At 36.5% G+C, this 15,221-nt stretch overlaps 1 protein-coding gene across 2 annotated transcripts in view; it reads left to right on the top strand.

The window, feature by feature from the left end:
- ZDHHC21 (zDHHC palmitoyltransferase 21) overlaps positions 1–10,216 on the top strand; it is a 31,186-nt gene extending 20,970 nt beyond the window's left edge. For both annotated transcript variants that reach the window (XM_007436327.3, XM_025171936.2), the window contains exons 8-9: positions 8,107–8,150; positions 8,616–10,216. In XM_007436327.3, coding sequence (XP_007436389.1) covers positions 8,107–8,150; positions 8,616–8,748 — 177 coding nt within the window. In that variant the 3' untranslated portion in view covers positions 8,749–10,216. The remainder of the gene's footprint in view (positions 1–8,106; positions 8,151–8,615) is intronic.
- The last annotated feature ends 5,005 nt before the right edge of the window (positions 10,217–15,221 follow it).

Below are 15,221 nucleotides of genomic sequence, written 5' to 3'. Positions count from 1 at the left end.
CATCCTAATCTATAGGGGCATTTGTACTCCTAATGATAATTATGGATCATGAGCACTTTTAAACTGAGAACCCGGTCTTTAAGGAAGGTGTGTCCCCTTACAGGACAGGACAGACATAGCTCAACTCAAATTAACTACCGAGTAACAGTAACTGTCTTGTCATGATTTAGTCTCAGTTTATTAGCATTTCCCCAGTCCATTTTATGTGGCTAAGAACCAATGTAGATCTTTCAGTGCCTCTTAGGATTTGATGCAAAGGATAAATAGTTGGCTGTGCTGAAGGCATAATCTTAAGTCCCTAGATCAGAAGATCTCAAATTTGGTGGCTATTAACTTGTATACACCCTCACCCAAAAGAAAACTTTTTCACTGTGCTCTGATATGGTTCCCGCTCTTATTACTTTTTCCAGTCAGAATGGGAGTGTGGTCTGGCAGCATTCCAGCTGTGTTTGTCAAGCCAGACTAGTGTACCCAAAACAGCACTGTTTTCAGAAGTAGTACCTGGGACTCTCCAGTATGGCTTTTACACTTCTAACAGCAGTTCCTGAAATATCCACAACCTGTTCCTGAGCGCCACCCAAGTGACCCAGACAGGACTGAAGCTTTCTTGTCTAGTTTAACTTTCTTCCTCTTCCTAGGGTGGCTGTTCTCGGATTTCTTTTGGCGGCCCCACCATCATACTAGATCATGGCCCTGAACCTGTGTACCTGCTCCAGGTAGCCTGAGTACTGCACCTCTTTCCTCCTCCTCCTCCTCCTCCTCCTCCTCCTCCTCCTCCTCATCTCTGCTCAGTGGGGTGCCCCTGCCACGTTTTGAAATGATTGGGGAGGCACAGGGTGCAGATTCTACCCATAGTTCCCAACTCTGGAGTAGCAGGATGGGGGCTCTGAGCCTTTCAACTTCTGCTTGGATTTTTCAGGAAAGGAAAGAGAGACAAATGGACAGAGATAATTAGCACAATCAGGGCTGACCAGGGAGGTTTTTAGCAGTGGCACTTCATATTGCCTTCCATTATCACAGCCGCGTTATGAAGCAGCTTGGCCCAGGTTCCGCCTTGTGCCCTATTCTGGAGAAACCATTCTAGGAAAGCTGGCTGCTGGAGGGGAAGACCTTCATGAACAGCAGCTTGGCCCAGTATCTACTTGATGGGCGAGCCACTGGGAAGCCTCTGAGCCAGGCTTTGCCTGTCCCAGCTTGATTGCCAGAGGTAATTCTCAGGTGGCTTGCTATGGCCACCTATGACCTGAGCAAGCTGGCTTGCCCAGAGAACAAGGGTTTTTGTTCCCGCTGATGAGTCAACCAACAGCTGCATCTTCCCCCTCTCCTAAAGGAGGCCTTGGTCCTGAGCTTGTTAGCCCACTCCAGGCAGCCCAAGCACTGCACCTCTTCACTTTGTTCCAGAGAACTGCCTTGCATTGGGAAGACAGCACATTTGGGCTGCCTGGAACAGGCAGTCAGGCTCAGCACCAAGATCTAGTATGATGCCCTCTAGGAAGAAACCCATGAAGAACTGCCCTTGAAAGAGTGGGAAAGTGAGACTAGGCAGCAATACCTTGATCCTGGACAAGTCACCTTAGATAGCACTCAAGACTGAGTTGCAGTTCTTGCAGGAGCCACTGTTATTGGTGCCTGACTAGATCCAGCATCAGCAGCTGGAGAAGGTCTCCTGCATCCAGCAGAAGCAAGCATTTTTTTTTTTTTAATCCACACTCAGTCGTTACCGACTCTGCGGTGACTGCTTTGGACGAGTCCTTGCAGTTTTCAAGGCAAGGTGTTTCAGAAGTGGTTTGCCAGTGCCTCCTTCCTAGAGCAGAGTGCAGGAGGCGGGGTTTCCGTTGCTTCATGCCTTTTTTGGGTGAGCGCGGCTTCCGCGCTACCGGCAACTGCTCCCGACTCCTTTTGCAAGGCGCTGCCAGCATTTTTCCTCACCAGAGTGAGAGTACCCATTTATCTACTCACATAAGTTTTCGAACTGTTGGGTTGACAGAAACTGGGGAGGAAGCAGGAGCTCACTCTGCTGCGCGAAGCTGGGCTCGAACCGCTGAAGTGTTGACCATTTCTGGCCGGCAACTTTCAGTGTCATTAAGCCGCTATGCCACCGCGTCCCCAGAAGCAACCATAACCCCTATTAAATTTGTTTATTATTTCAGGAGGTTGTAACTGATGATTTGACTATCATTGCCATATGTATGTATGTAAGCGAACAGGACTGGGAGGCAAGGAGGCAGGATATAATTCTCTGAGACTGCAGCATAAATATTATGGAATTAAGCATAAATTTCCAGAATCACTTTTTGGAAACTACCCTTTAGATTCAATGAAACAATAAAATATGTGGGTGTTTTGGTAGACTGGCATTTCATGGCCAGAAGATTAGCATCTTTATGTCAGTATAACAACCACCAAATTGTAACCCTCTGATGTCTTCCAGACTTACTATGACAAGCTGGCTTTAACCAATCTGACTTTGCCAGGGCATGCAGGATACAAATATGATAAATGTTACATTTTTTAATTAAAGAAATGCATATTAATTGATTGTGGAGTTGTGTGTGACTTTAAGGAAACAGTGAGATCTCCTAAACATCAAGTCTAGTTGAATGTTAGATTGGATTTACTCACAATTAGATTTGATGCTTAGGAAATATTACTACTAAATTCCATCATGTTATGGATTTAGATTGGGTAGGGAGGCACTTTCTGCTCAAAAGTCTCAGTTTCTGTAACTTCTAAGAAGGAAAAAAGTGGAATCTGGGCTATCTGAGGAAGCTTGAAGTAGCCTTATGTCTAGCTACCACCTACCATTAGCCTGAATCCCAAATCTAAAACTTCTGTATTCCTGATTTCTTTAGGTGTATTAGAAAGAAACTTAAATCTTTAACATTTTAAAGCATTAATTAAAGCCCCCCTCCCTTCTTTGCCTTTATAACTTTTCCTAAAAAATAATTTTTCACTGTTTGCCAGTGAGAAGGAATCATAGATTTTAATGGAAAAAATTACTCGATTCATTGCTACAAGAAACCATCATTTTTGCTATTTCTAGTTCTAGTTGTGTGGAAGGAGCAACATGAACATGTTTTGGGGGTTTGTATTTGAAAAGAACCAGCCTTTCCCTGTTAATCACATACCTGCTACTTGTAGGAAATTTTTTGGCTGTTCTCACCATGTTTATAAAACAGTAATCATTTTCACACCAAGACAATATTTGTGATCACTAGTTGTGATCTGAACTTGGTTCTGGCAGTAGCTGTGTTCATGAGCTACATGCATATTTCCTGTGATTGGTGTTAGTATTGTAAAGCTCCTTTGACCTGGACTGTATGTATTCAATATCTTGCTGAAGGAGTGGCTGGATCATTTTTCAATTGTCATCTTATAGCAGTGAGAAATTTGAAATGTGTTCGTTTTTGATATTGTATGACTTAAAGAGCTGTTACTGGAATGGTAATTTCCTAGTATACTTATTTCCACAACAATTCTTGTACGAAGCTTATCACAGTGTGGTTCTAATCACTTATCTGCTGAATTGTTTTTATGAATATAAATCTGTATGTTTAGCTTCTTCCCCTGTTCTTTCACACACCATCAGAGCTTGAGTTATCTGAAGTTTACAATAAATAAATAAGTTAACTGAAATTAATCTGAAGTTAATGATAATTTAACATGTTAAACATGCATTAAGATGTTAAACATGCATTGAATATGGTTTATACAATATACTTTTTAGTTAAAATGAATAAAATATTTAGTACTTTTTATTTATTTTTTATTTGCTGGTAATTTTGGAGGCAGAAATATTGTGAATGGAATTTTTTAAACCAAATTTTGCACTAAATTTTTATTTGGTCAGCCATTTACCTGGAGTCTTTTGTATAAATGAAAAATCCAAGTTATCAGTAACTGCTGAAAATAACAGGATAATCGCTTAAGCAGTGATTCTCTGATGTCATTGTGGGAGGCTAGTAAAAGAGGATTATCCGTGACCCAGATAAAATAATTAGAAATTACTTGGACACTTACAAATGAATGATTTACTGTACTAATCTCATTTCCAAAGTTAGAAAAGATCTGTCTCTCAATATAATACTGCCAGATGTTTTTAGTTGAAATGTATCCTTTGAAGAGACTAATCTGAAGCCTAATTTTATGGATTATCTTTGATTATCTTTGATTATTTTTATTTAAAATCTTAAACAGGATCTGTTTTTATTTTCCATATGTTATTGCAAATGATTAACAGAGTTAACAGATTTTTGAAAATAATATTACGTGGAGCCCATTGTATCTCAGCTATAGATGGTGGTGTCTTTTTGTTATTGTTTTTGGATGCTTTCGAGTTACTCTTTTGGAATTCTTGGATCACTTAGCCAAGCTCAGAAAGAAAATAGACTTCTTTTCACATTTCTTATTAAAATGAAGGGGAGTTGTGCAAATGTCTATTCAATATGTTATACTTTCAGTGAAGAGGAATAGATCTGCATGTGGGACATTTGCGGTCTCTGTTGTACTTAGTGAATCCAATCTCACCTTTATCCTTGGAAAAAGGAAAAGAAAATCATATTGTCTAACACTGGCCATTTTATTACTGAATTTTGGCAGTACAATCTTGGAGTATGGGGGGCATTTTCAGCCCACAGGCTGCCCACAATTATATGTCATTTGCACTGGGATTACACTCGGGGCATAATTTTTCAGATACCTTAGAAGTAAATACAATTCATACTCTGAGTGATCAGTGAACCTCATTTGTGCTCTATTAATCTTCTAAGAATTAGAAGGGACTGGCAGTGGAGGCTTCTGGAAGGCAAACTGCTTCAGCCTTCACTTCTAAATGTACTTCCAAAAAGACCATTTTATCACTGAATTTCAGCAGCATGGTTTCACACTGCTTGGGGAGAGAAGGATTGAGCAGGCTTAAGATGGCCATGGGAGCGGCTTCTGCCCCAGAGGCCTTCCATTCTCATTTCCTCCCTTAAACTCAGCCCCCATAAGCCCAAACAGGGCTGAATAAATGGGCTTTCCAGCTGGTAGGAAGAAGTGGCAGCCTAGGCCACTAAAATATTCCCCAAGCCTAGACCAATATCTATACAATTTTCTCATATTTTTTCCCTTGGAAAATGTAGTCTATCCTTGCACTTAAGTTGGTCAGTTGATTATTTTTACCTGCTGCAATTGAGAGACCTGTCAGGTGACACTCATGCCATTAAAGCACCCATTGGACAGTGTATTAAGTAAGCAATCATAAAAAGCCAAAAGTATAGGATAGACATCATAGAAAAAAGAAAAACAAAGGGTGTCATTTAAGAATCAAAGATCCTCTTAAGTAATTCTATTTCAACTAATTTCCTGAAGCCTAATAAAGTAGGAACTGATTGAATTTCAGGGGGAAAAGAATTCCCTAATATTGGTCCTGCAACAGAAAAACATTGATGGGATTTCATCCACCTTCCCTGTCAGCTTCTCCTGGGAGCTGCATATTAGGTGGGTCGAAATTGGTCTGGGAAGCTGGTCCTGGAGTGATTTCTTTCTTTTTCTGTTTGTGTGGGCTATAAATTTGAAACTGTTGGTAAAATTTTCAGATGTGTTATTTTTTTTCCTACCTGCAGATACTACAGATTTGTTAACGTTCTTGTTATTTCATATACACCTATTTTTATTACTTATTTGAGATGCCACTGAGCCATGGTGCCTCCAGCTGTGATCTCCTCAGATGTACTGAGCTAAGTAGGGTCATTCCTGGTCAGTAGCTAGATATACAGCTATGAGAGAAAGCTTAAACACCGTAGGAAATGTTGGCAATTCAGAAAGTGAAACATTTCTTTTGAAATGTATTGAATCAATCAATGCTCAGATAAGGCCTGCTGTTGCTTCCTGAGATTAGGGTGGCAAGATATATGTATTTGTCCCTTCTTACAAGAACAGTTGTGTTATATCTAGAGATAGTCTGAAGATTTGCCTTATTTTACAAGAATGTACCTTTCTTACTGTGTAATTGAATTTTTGTACAATTCTGAAGAGTTGTATTCTTTCTTAAAATTCCTATTTTTATTAATTGATTTCACTTGATGTCATGTTGTTATTCTCATAAGTTGGATGGTACATGTTGAGAAAGCTATTATTTTCTTAAGCATCTACTTAGCATGAGCAGAAGTTATTTTCATATTTTGAGAATTGTTTCTTACTATTCATGACTGGCATTATGTTGCTTGCACATTCACTCCAGAAGGTCTTCTGATAATCCAGTATAGCTTTTACAGGAAGGGGCTAAATTGAAGAGGTAGTAGAAAAGTTTTGGTGCTTATGAGATGTTCTGTGTATCACTGTCAAGATTCTTCTCTGGGTTAATTTGGATATTAAACATTTGATATTGAAAACTTTGACTTCAGGGTGGATGTTTGAGGTATGTATGATTCTTATACAAAAATTCGAATATGCCCATATTTGAATTGCAAACCCAGTAAAAGATGCCCTGAAATCATGTTCCTTGTGATTACATGGACAGAACTAAGCAGTTTACTTGGCAACATTACAGAAGTGCTTTGCCATTGCCTTATTCTGAGGTGTGTATTTTTTTTAACTTCCCATCTAGATTACAATCTTAGTAGTTCCCATTCAAATACAAAGTAATCCTATCCTGCTCAGCTTCCAAGTTCAGACATGGTCAACCAGATGCATAAATGGCCATTGCTAAAAGGTAGAGATTTTGAAAAAAAAATCCAGATGATGAAAATTCTTGAAATAGAAAACAGAGAATACAACCTTGGTATTAATATGGTATTAATATGGTTATAAGCTTTTATACTCTCTATATATGAATATTTAAATTGAAATAGAGTCAAATATATCGGCGCTGTCTGCTTAAATTTTGTTTCTTTAAATACTCACACATAAACAAGGAAACAAAGTAAGAATGGTAAAATGTAAGTTTATTAATATTCAGCCTGTTTAGGAATTTTATTAATTTTAGGCATCTTTTGCATTGTTTTTAATTTATTTTCCCTCTTGATGATCCTTCATTTTCAACAGGGTGATATTTTTCAAGTGTGAGTTCAAATTTTTCAGACCCCATATAGGGAAAAGGATTTTTAAGGAAGAGTAATTGTCTAATGTTTGTGATGGTAGATGATATTCCATATACAAGATTGTGGGATATTTTTTTAGGAATCCTGTTGCCTTCACGTTGTTTGAATTTAAATTATAATGGAAAGAAATCAAAGTGCTTACATTAATTTAACTTTCATGACTTTATATGCTGAATCTCTAGCAAAGTCCAATTCAAAACAAATTTCAGATTTCCCTTCTGCCTGATGGGATCCTTTGAAGGGTGAGACACAACCTTGACTCAGAGAATTCAGTTGCCTTGGTGTGGTTGTATTGCTCAAGTTGAGGTTGCTAAGCTGCATTTTTTAATATTGGAGAGATTTTTAATTGTCCCACCTCAAATAGTTAAATGAAGAAAAGATGAGACCAAAAGAGATTGCTCTTCTTTCAACACAACCAAGCTCTGAATTACACCCACCCCGCAAAAGGAACTACATGCTGTATTAAGACAGTTTCTTTAAAAAAAGAAAAAAATTGAAGTATCCCTTAAGTCAGAGTTTAACTTTAAGGTATTTCTTAATTTCAGAAAATCAAGGGCTCAAGGAAATCCACTATTCACATTATAATATTTGCTAAAAATAGTATATGGCACACTAGCTTGATAAAGAACTTCTCCCCATCTTGGTACAAATTTACTACATAAATGAAAGAAATTGTTTTTGCCACAGTTCCAATCATTCATATATTCAGACAGTTGGAGTACCGCATTTCATCATCTGACTGAGTAGGAAACTCACATTTAAATAGAAAATATCCTTATTTCCGCTGAGTGATAGATTGCAGTAAAATTGTACAAAGATTGTGATCTTTGTTATCTTTGTATATGTGTGTCAGTGTGCGTGTGTATACACACATACAGAAATGAAATAACCTCGTTGTCAAAGATATACCATAAAAGTTTCTTTCTTTGTAAGCATTCTACATATACTGTATATTTTGCAGAATAACATACTTTGTATTTTCATGATGTGAAGAAATATTTAAGAACTTTTTTTCTTAAAACAGGACATTACAAGTATAGAAAAACTGGCCAACTGTTGTGAAGAAATGTGAGTATCATTTTGATTTGTTAAAGTCTTTATGGAGCTTGGCAATAAAATGCCTGTGTAAGAAACACTAAAGGCACTAATGAAAGCTTAGCATACCTTTTTCACAATGATTCACATGGTGCTTTAATTAAAAAAAAAGTTCTTTTCTATCTGGTGCAATCAAAACGATGCTTTCCAAGCATGGTCCAGAAAGAGGTTTTGTTTTGTTTTGTTTTGCTCCATTTTGTTGGCAAACAGTGTGTTGACTATGAGGAACATCTTAGTTCTACAGCTGCAAATGCAGTTTGTGTTTCTTAGAGTAAAGTCTCAGCTGCCTGCTGGAGTGAAAGAAAAGCTTTGCTTATGGTGACTCAGATGTAATTCATCAGAGTCGAGTAATGGATCTCCAGCCAATCTGTATTGTTCTAGTTGACTGAAGTGCACCATGGGAGTGCTGTCTTTCACTAATAATGCTGTCGTCTGTAGATCAAGACCTCGAAAGCCATGGCAGCAGACCTTCTCAGAAGTTTTTGGCACTCGCTGGAAGATCCTGTGGTTTATTCCTTTCAGGCAAAGGCGACCACTGCGAGTTCCCTACCACTTTGCCAATCACGTCTAAACAGATGGATAGTAGGCACAGATGGGTCCTCTGTGCTGGAAGTGTGTTACAGGTTTTGTGATAATAGAACTATGGCACTCCTCAAGTCAATTAAAATCTACCCACCAATCTTAGACGTCACAACGTGCCCCAGGCTTTATTTTAATAATGAAGATCTTCATTCTGCTTAGGGATTAATCTACGTTTCTCTATTTACATTCAAAGTGTACTTACTTTCCAAATTAGCATTGCAGAGAAATTACTTCAGTATTTGAGGTTCATAATAAAAACAACAATTGATGTACCAATATTACTTTTTTTGTTTTGATACTGGATAATAGGATTGATTTTGATAGAAATTCTGTCATGTACACAGATCAACAGGTTTGGATGTATTTTGACTGGCTTGAACTTGTTATTCTTTTTTATCAATAATACTTGCTAGATTATGTAGATACGTCTGTTTTCCTATTCATCAGTTTTAAAGCCTCCTATGCCTTCTTTTATTTATGATGCATGATATTAAAGTGCAGCTTATCTCTAGAGATAAACAGTGGGTTTTTAAAAGAAAGAATAATTTTTTTTAATGTCCTCAGGTTTATAAAATATGTTATTGTGTAAAAACGAAACAAAAAAATCCATTGCTGTTTTGAAAGAAAAAAAAATGTTATAAATCGTATAATTCTCTCTTCTTTATACATGCAATAATTAGCCTTAAGTGCTAGATGTGTCTTAGAAATATATACCGGGTTAAAAAAAAAAAAGCTTATCCCATGATCCAGCCAAAGTTAAGCACCTTTTAAATCCTACTTATATTAGTGATACATTTAGTATTTTTTCATTCACTTCCAGAAGAACAGGCAACCTGCTGTGTTGCAATTTGAATACTTAGCAGACTGTTTTTCTGGGTTTAAGCTGCAGTCTTACACACTTACCTAGAAGTGATTTATTTTGGATAGATATGCATAGGATTCTACTAAGTGCCTAATTTTGGTGGGATTGTGCCTATAAAATTTATCAATATTTACTATACCATATCTACTAAAAACATATACAGTACTGTGTCGTTGGTATAACTATATTTCTTGTTTTGTACTGTCACCACCAGAAGTATTTAAAATTTAAATTTCATGTGTTCATAGATTGGGTAATATATGTTGGAGATATTTTAACAATAATATTTATATAGTAAATATGGATGTTAAAGATTAGCATTATCTATTGTGTATTACATTCTAAATAGATTATATGAAGTGAAGCAGGCATGCCTGTAAAACAAGATTATAATTAGTAAAAATAGGTAATTTGAGTTGTAGATAAATAATAGCTTTGGTTTGTATCCCAATTATTTTTCAGTAGTGTAAAGTTTTAGCAAGATCATCCTGTTAAAAGGAATGTTTGCTATTCCAAGGCTTATGCAGAAACGAAATCAGTGATCCAGTTCTGAGAACTGTATAAGAAACATCTATTTACATCAGTGTTGTCCAAACTTGGCCAATTTAAGATGAGTGGACTTCAACTCCCAGAATTCCCCAGCTGGGGAATTCTGGGAGTTGAAGTCCACTCATCTTAAAGTGGCCAAGTTTGGACAACACTGATTTACATAATCAAGAAGTATGGGAACATGGAGGCTGCCCTGAGTTCCTGAACAAAAAACAGGATATACTTCTAATAAATAAATAGATAGGTATAATGGTGTAGCACAAACCTGATCTTACTGTGGGCGTGAAGTAGCTATCTGCATTGTTGAGATTGCCCTTTTTCATTCCCTTGGCCTTGCAGTATCCTTTCTCCTCTCAAGTATACCAAATAAACCGAGAGGTGAAAGATAACTCCAGTTCCTGTACCTGTACTGCTTCTTTTGAGCCTTTGTGCCTATAAGAGCTGCAGGCCCACCATATCTAGCAATGAGGCTCATAGTTATTTGGGGCAGATACATATTGGCAAGTGAGGCAATCCCAGGAAGAGATGCAGCTTCTTTGAGTTGCTGGGTGGTATGGCCAAGTAGGCTTGGAATCACCTTTTCCCTTCAGATCTGGATTGATGCACAGCTCTGTTCTGGAGCGTAAATATTGCTTATGAGTATGAATGGCACACAGAATCAATACTGATGCCAGATGTTAGTTGTTTTTTTCCCTCCTGATACACAAAAACAGAACAAATTGTGCTAAACCAGTTCTGACAGATGTTTACACTGATTATACATGCATCTATTAATACTCACAACATTCTTTTCACTTGTTTCAAGCAGCTTCCACATTTTCTTTCCTTACGTCTACTTTCCATTCATTCTGGTTGGAGATTATTCTGTCTTCTAATACTGTTTTCATAAAAGATTGGTACCTTCCCTTTCTGAAGTTGGCTTACTTTCATTTCTTTCACTTCTTTTCTGTTATGCTCATTTTTTCTGAAGATCCTCTCTTGACAGTACCAAAAATGGTTTGTTCCAGATTCAGAACCTCTCATCATCCCTGTATCTCCCTCTAATTATCTCAAGCTTTCATCATGAACTCTCAAGTCAGTCATGCTTTTAAATTTATATTTATGTCTTTGCCATATGTATAGATGAATTGACTTAAGCTTATATTATGAATTTGGAAAAAATACAACTTTGTCTAAGCAGACACTCACCAAACAATCACTGTTCTCACTCATTTTTGGGTCTGTAAACGGTCCAGTCCCTTTTCTATATCCTCTCTCATTTCATTTCCACCCATCCATTCATATCACCTAGCAGAACAGTGTTTTCACCTGGATTGCATTCATTCATAATATTTTAATTTTTCCCCTAAAACTTCTACCTGCTTCTTCCATCATTATCCTTCATTGGAATGTAAACATGTATCACCAATTTACAGATTCATACTTTTGGATGTATCCACAACAACCCAGATGATACCAGTTCATATCATATATTTTGGTCCATTCATTATTAGACCTACATCTTTATTATTTTTTTAATGTATTCTTTAACTCTGCTCAACAAGGAGAGACTTCCTACATTCCCATCTATTAACTCTTCTCTGGTGTCTTAGTTTCACAGACATACAACATATTTATTTTTCTTTCTTTCATTTCAGTTGTTAATCCATGCTCTTGGACTTTTGTTTCTTAGTACTCCAAATTGTCATCTTCTGTTTGTTGTGAATGTCACCAGACGGGCCCATAGATAGCAACCTCTTCCGACCATCATGGCTTTGCTTAACTATTCTTTCACATATCACTTTTTAGTAAGAGAAGGTATAAACTATCTTACTAGTTGTAGTTGTACCTATGCAACATGCAGCATTCCCTGCTAACAGAGAGGACAGTACCAGTCATGACCAGTATGACACAACCAAAATCCACTTTCACCCAAAGTATGATCACTGTATTCTGTGCAAGCTAAAATCTGTAGTGCAGAGATTACCTTGGAACCAAGCATCCTATTGTTTGCATCCTGTCAGGTAGGAGGCATACATAATGTAGAGAAAGACACACACAGGATGCTATCAATTATAATAGCTATGAAATATGTTTATTAGCAGATAGTTCACAGATGGAACATGCAGTTTGCCATTAATCTCACACCTGGTACTTACAAAATACCCACCTACTCTTATAAATACTGTACATGTTGGCAATTTTTATTACATCACTACTGTAATTATTTTGATGAAACTATTACTTTATGTTTTGCATAAACTCTGGGATAGCCCTTGGTAATTCCACCTTGAGAACTTTTCCACATAGTAGAATATTGACTGAGCTGAGCTTTAGGAAAACTTAAGTAATTTACAGATAGGACCTTTCAGATTCATTCCAGAATGAGATGAGTACCTTATTTTCCAAATGTCATAAAGGTCATTCAGATTTCTGGATCCACTTACAGGTTTTTGGTTTTTATTTTAAAATAAAGAACATGGCTCTTGAATGCCTTTTTTTTTTTTTTTTTTTTTGGCCAGGACTGTTATGAACTGCTTCTGCAATTCCAATATATTTTAAATCAGAAAAACTAGTCTGTGGAGAATGTTCATTGATAACATTTATCTCGAAATTAAAACTGAGAACAGAGAAAGCACTTGAAGCTAAGCATATATTAAACAGAATATTAGTACTCTCTCATGCATTCCATACTGCACTGTTGTTTAAATGTAGTAAGAAAATGTTATGAATATGTGTCTTTTCCAAAATCTAAAATTAATGCCATCTAGAACATACTTAAAGTTTTTGTCCCATGTTATCTGTACTTGAGACATCTACTCTTATTTTGTTCTTGAAGTGCCCTCTCTTGGTTGATGTGTGCAATTTCATTACTATTGTTAAGAAAACAAGAATCTAGGTAGTTGTATGCCTCATCTTTTCATGCATACACATTGAAATTTGTACGAGAAAAAAGTGCTTAGATCATGTTGTGTGAGTGATGCAGCAAAATTATACACAAAATTCTTTGCATATAGGAAAAGAAACAGATAATGTAATAAGATTCCATACTCTTCCTGATACGACTGTTAATGATGTTAGCTGCTTGACTGCTCATATTAAAATGGAATATATCAGAAAAAATAAATAATTATACTCCTGTCTCAAAAAACAAGATGTGACAGGGAAATAGATTTTTGTGCCTGCTAAGATAAACATCTAATAGGTGAACGATTATGTATATATTGTTTAAAAGTTCAGTAAAACGTTTTTGTTCTAAATATTCTACGTATTCTTTGAAATATTGACTGACTGTCATGTCCTGCACGTAGTATTGTTGGTTTAAAGGGAGTGGAGAGAATATCTGTTTTGAGATATTGCCTTTTTTCATATTGATAGTCCTGTGGATTTTCATAAACATTAAAACCCAGATTTAGGGAAACGTTTTCCCTGTGTATATGAAAGATAATGTTAGGATAATAAATTGAGAGATTAGTTGGGACTAAATATGTTTTAATATGAGTAGGACAGCTGCTTAATTTTCTACCCTATTTTGCATCTGTTATATTTGTTTATAATCTCTTGATTTTTGAATTTAAACAACTCAACTGTTCAGAGTAGATAGTGTTCATAAAATGCTATTATCTGGTGCAAATTATACAGTGTTTGGACATGTATTTTGCACCTAAATAGATGCAAAATAGTTTAGACTGTATTATTTGCTTAATTACATATTTTAACATCATTATTTAGGATTCCATCATAATAGTTTGGAATAATTACCAGTAATTTTGTTTTCTAAAGATATCTTTTTTAACTGCAATTCTTCTATTTGTAAAAAGTTCTTAACCAGTGTTCTTATTAGATAATCATATAGCTACCAATATCTATATACAGTATGTTAGAATCTCCGTTGTCCAGATCGCTTGTTAAAAATCACAAGCTTAATTCACTGTTGCCCTTTAGAAAGACAGATTATAATCCTGCCCTTGTTGTGCTAAGTGGGGCATATTGCCAGCGTGTCAGTGAATAATCAACAACTTAAAAGAATGCTTGGGTTTTTTTTAATAACAGCTAAATAATTATGAAGGCAAATTGGTAGGCTGATGGCAAAGTTCCCAATGATCAGAGTGATAAAGTTAAGTTGGGCTTTATTGACTGATGGGGCTTTTAAGGACTGGCATACCGTTCTCCTCCACCAGTCTCAGGTACATAGCTTGCAATGTTCAGTCAGTGATGGGGTCCAAGCATTCCGATCCTTAATGTGGCTCACAGCCCATCGGCTGAACCTTCTGTGCATTCTGGCAGCATGTCACACTCGGCTGCCATCTGTGCGGCACAGGCGACTTGGCGCAGGGAGGCTGTAGCTGTTCCTGCCTGAATTCCAGTGTGGTTTGGGTGCATGTGAAGCCTCTATACTATGCCATCTGCAAAGCTTCTTGGGATGAGTAGTTCCATTGTAATCCACCAAATGAATTTTTTTTCTGGGATTTCAATGACAAAAAATATCTATCGAATCATAATATTATTAATGTAAAATGAAGAAGAAATTGTTATGACTGAAATATCCAAGAAAGTTTGGACTTAAAATTCACGCTGATATAGCTGTGGTTTTTCTTAATCATGGGACATATTTGCAAATAAAAATAATATTCTAATCTTGAAGGGTTAATGCTCTGCGCCAAGTGCTGATTCTTATAAATAAAACTCACTTGTTTATGGGCATATTTCCATATACATTCCCACTATTTAATAGACACCATCTTACTAAAATTAAACATTTTTCAATTTGACTTTGACCAAAAAATTAACAATTTATTTTTATCAACTCTGGAGCTTTGTATTATAGTAACTTTAACAACAGGATTTTTGTTTTGTATCATCAGTGTGTTAAATATGTTTCCAATGCAATTCTTGCATGTCTGGTTCATTGCAGAAATACATTTATAACTTCTGAGTTAACTCAAGACTTGATGTCTAAACTGTAGTAGCAGCGATTGTCATGAAGGCATAATGTAACATCTAGGCAAGCCTGTCAAGAATCAACTTAGCTCTGTTCTATTTTCCAGAATACCCTAATCCTCTCTTACCTG

This window comes from Python bivittatus, unplaced genomic scaffold (genome assembly GCF_059951505.1).
Source record: "Python bivittatus isolate LINGU-HERP-01145 unplaced genomic scaffold, Pbiv_v1 ctg000850_np1212, whole genome shotgun sequence".
Classification (NCBI taxonomy): Eukaryota; Metazoa; Chordata; class Lepidosauria; order Squamata; family Pythonidae; genus Python; species Python bivittatus.
This window is presented reverse-complemented; position numbering and strand designations above follow the sequence as displayed.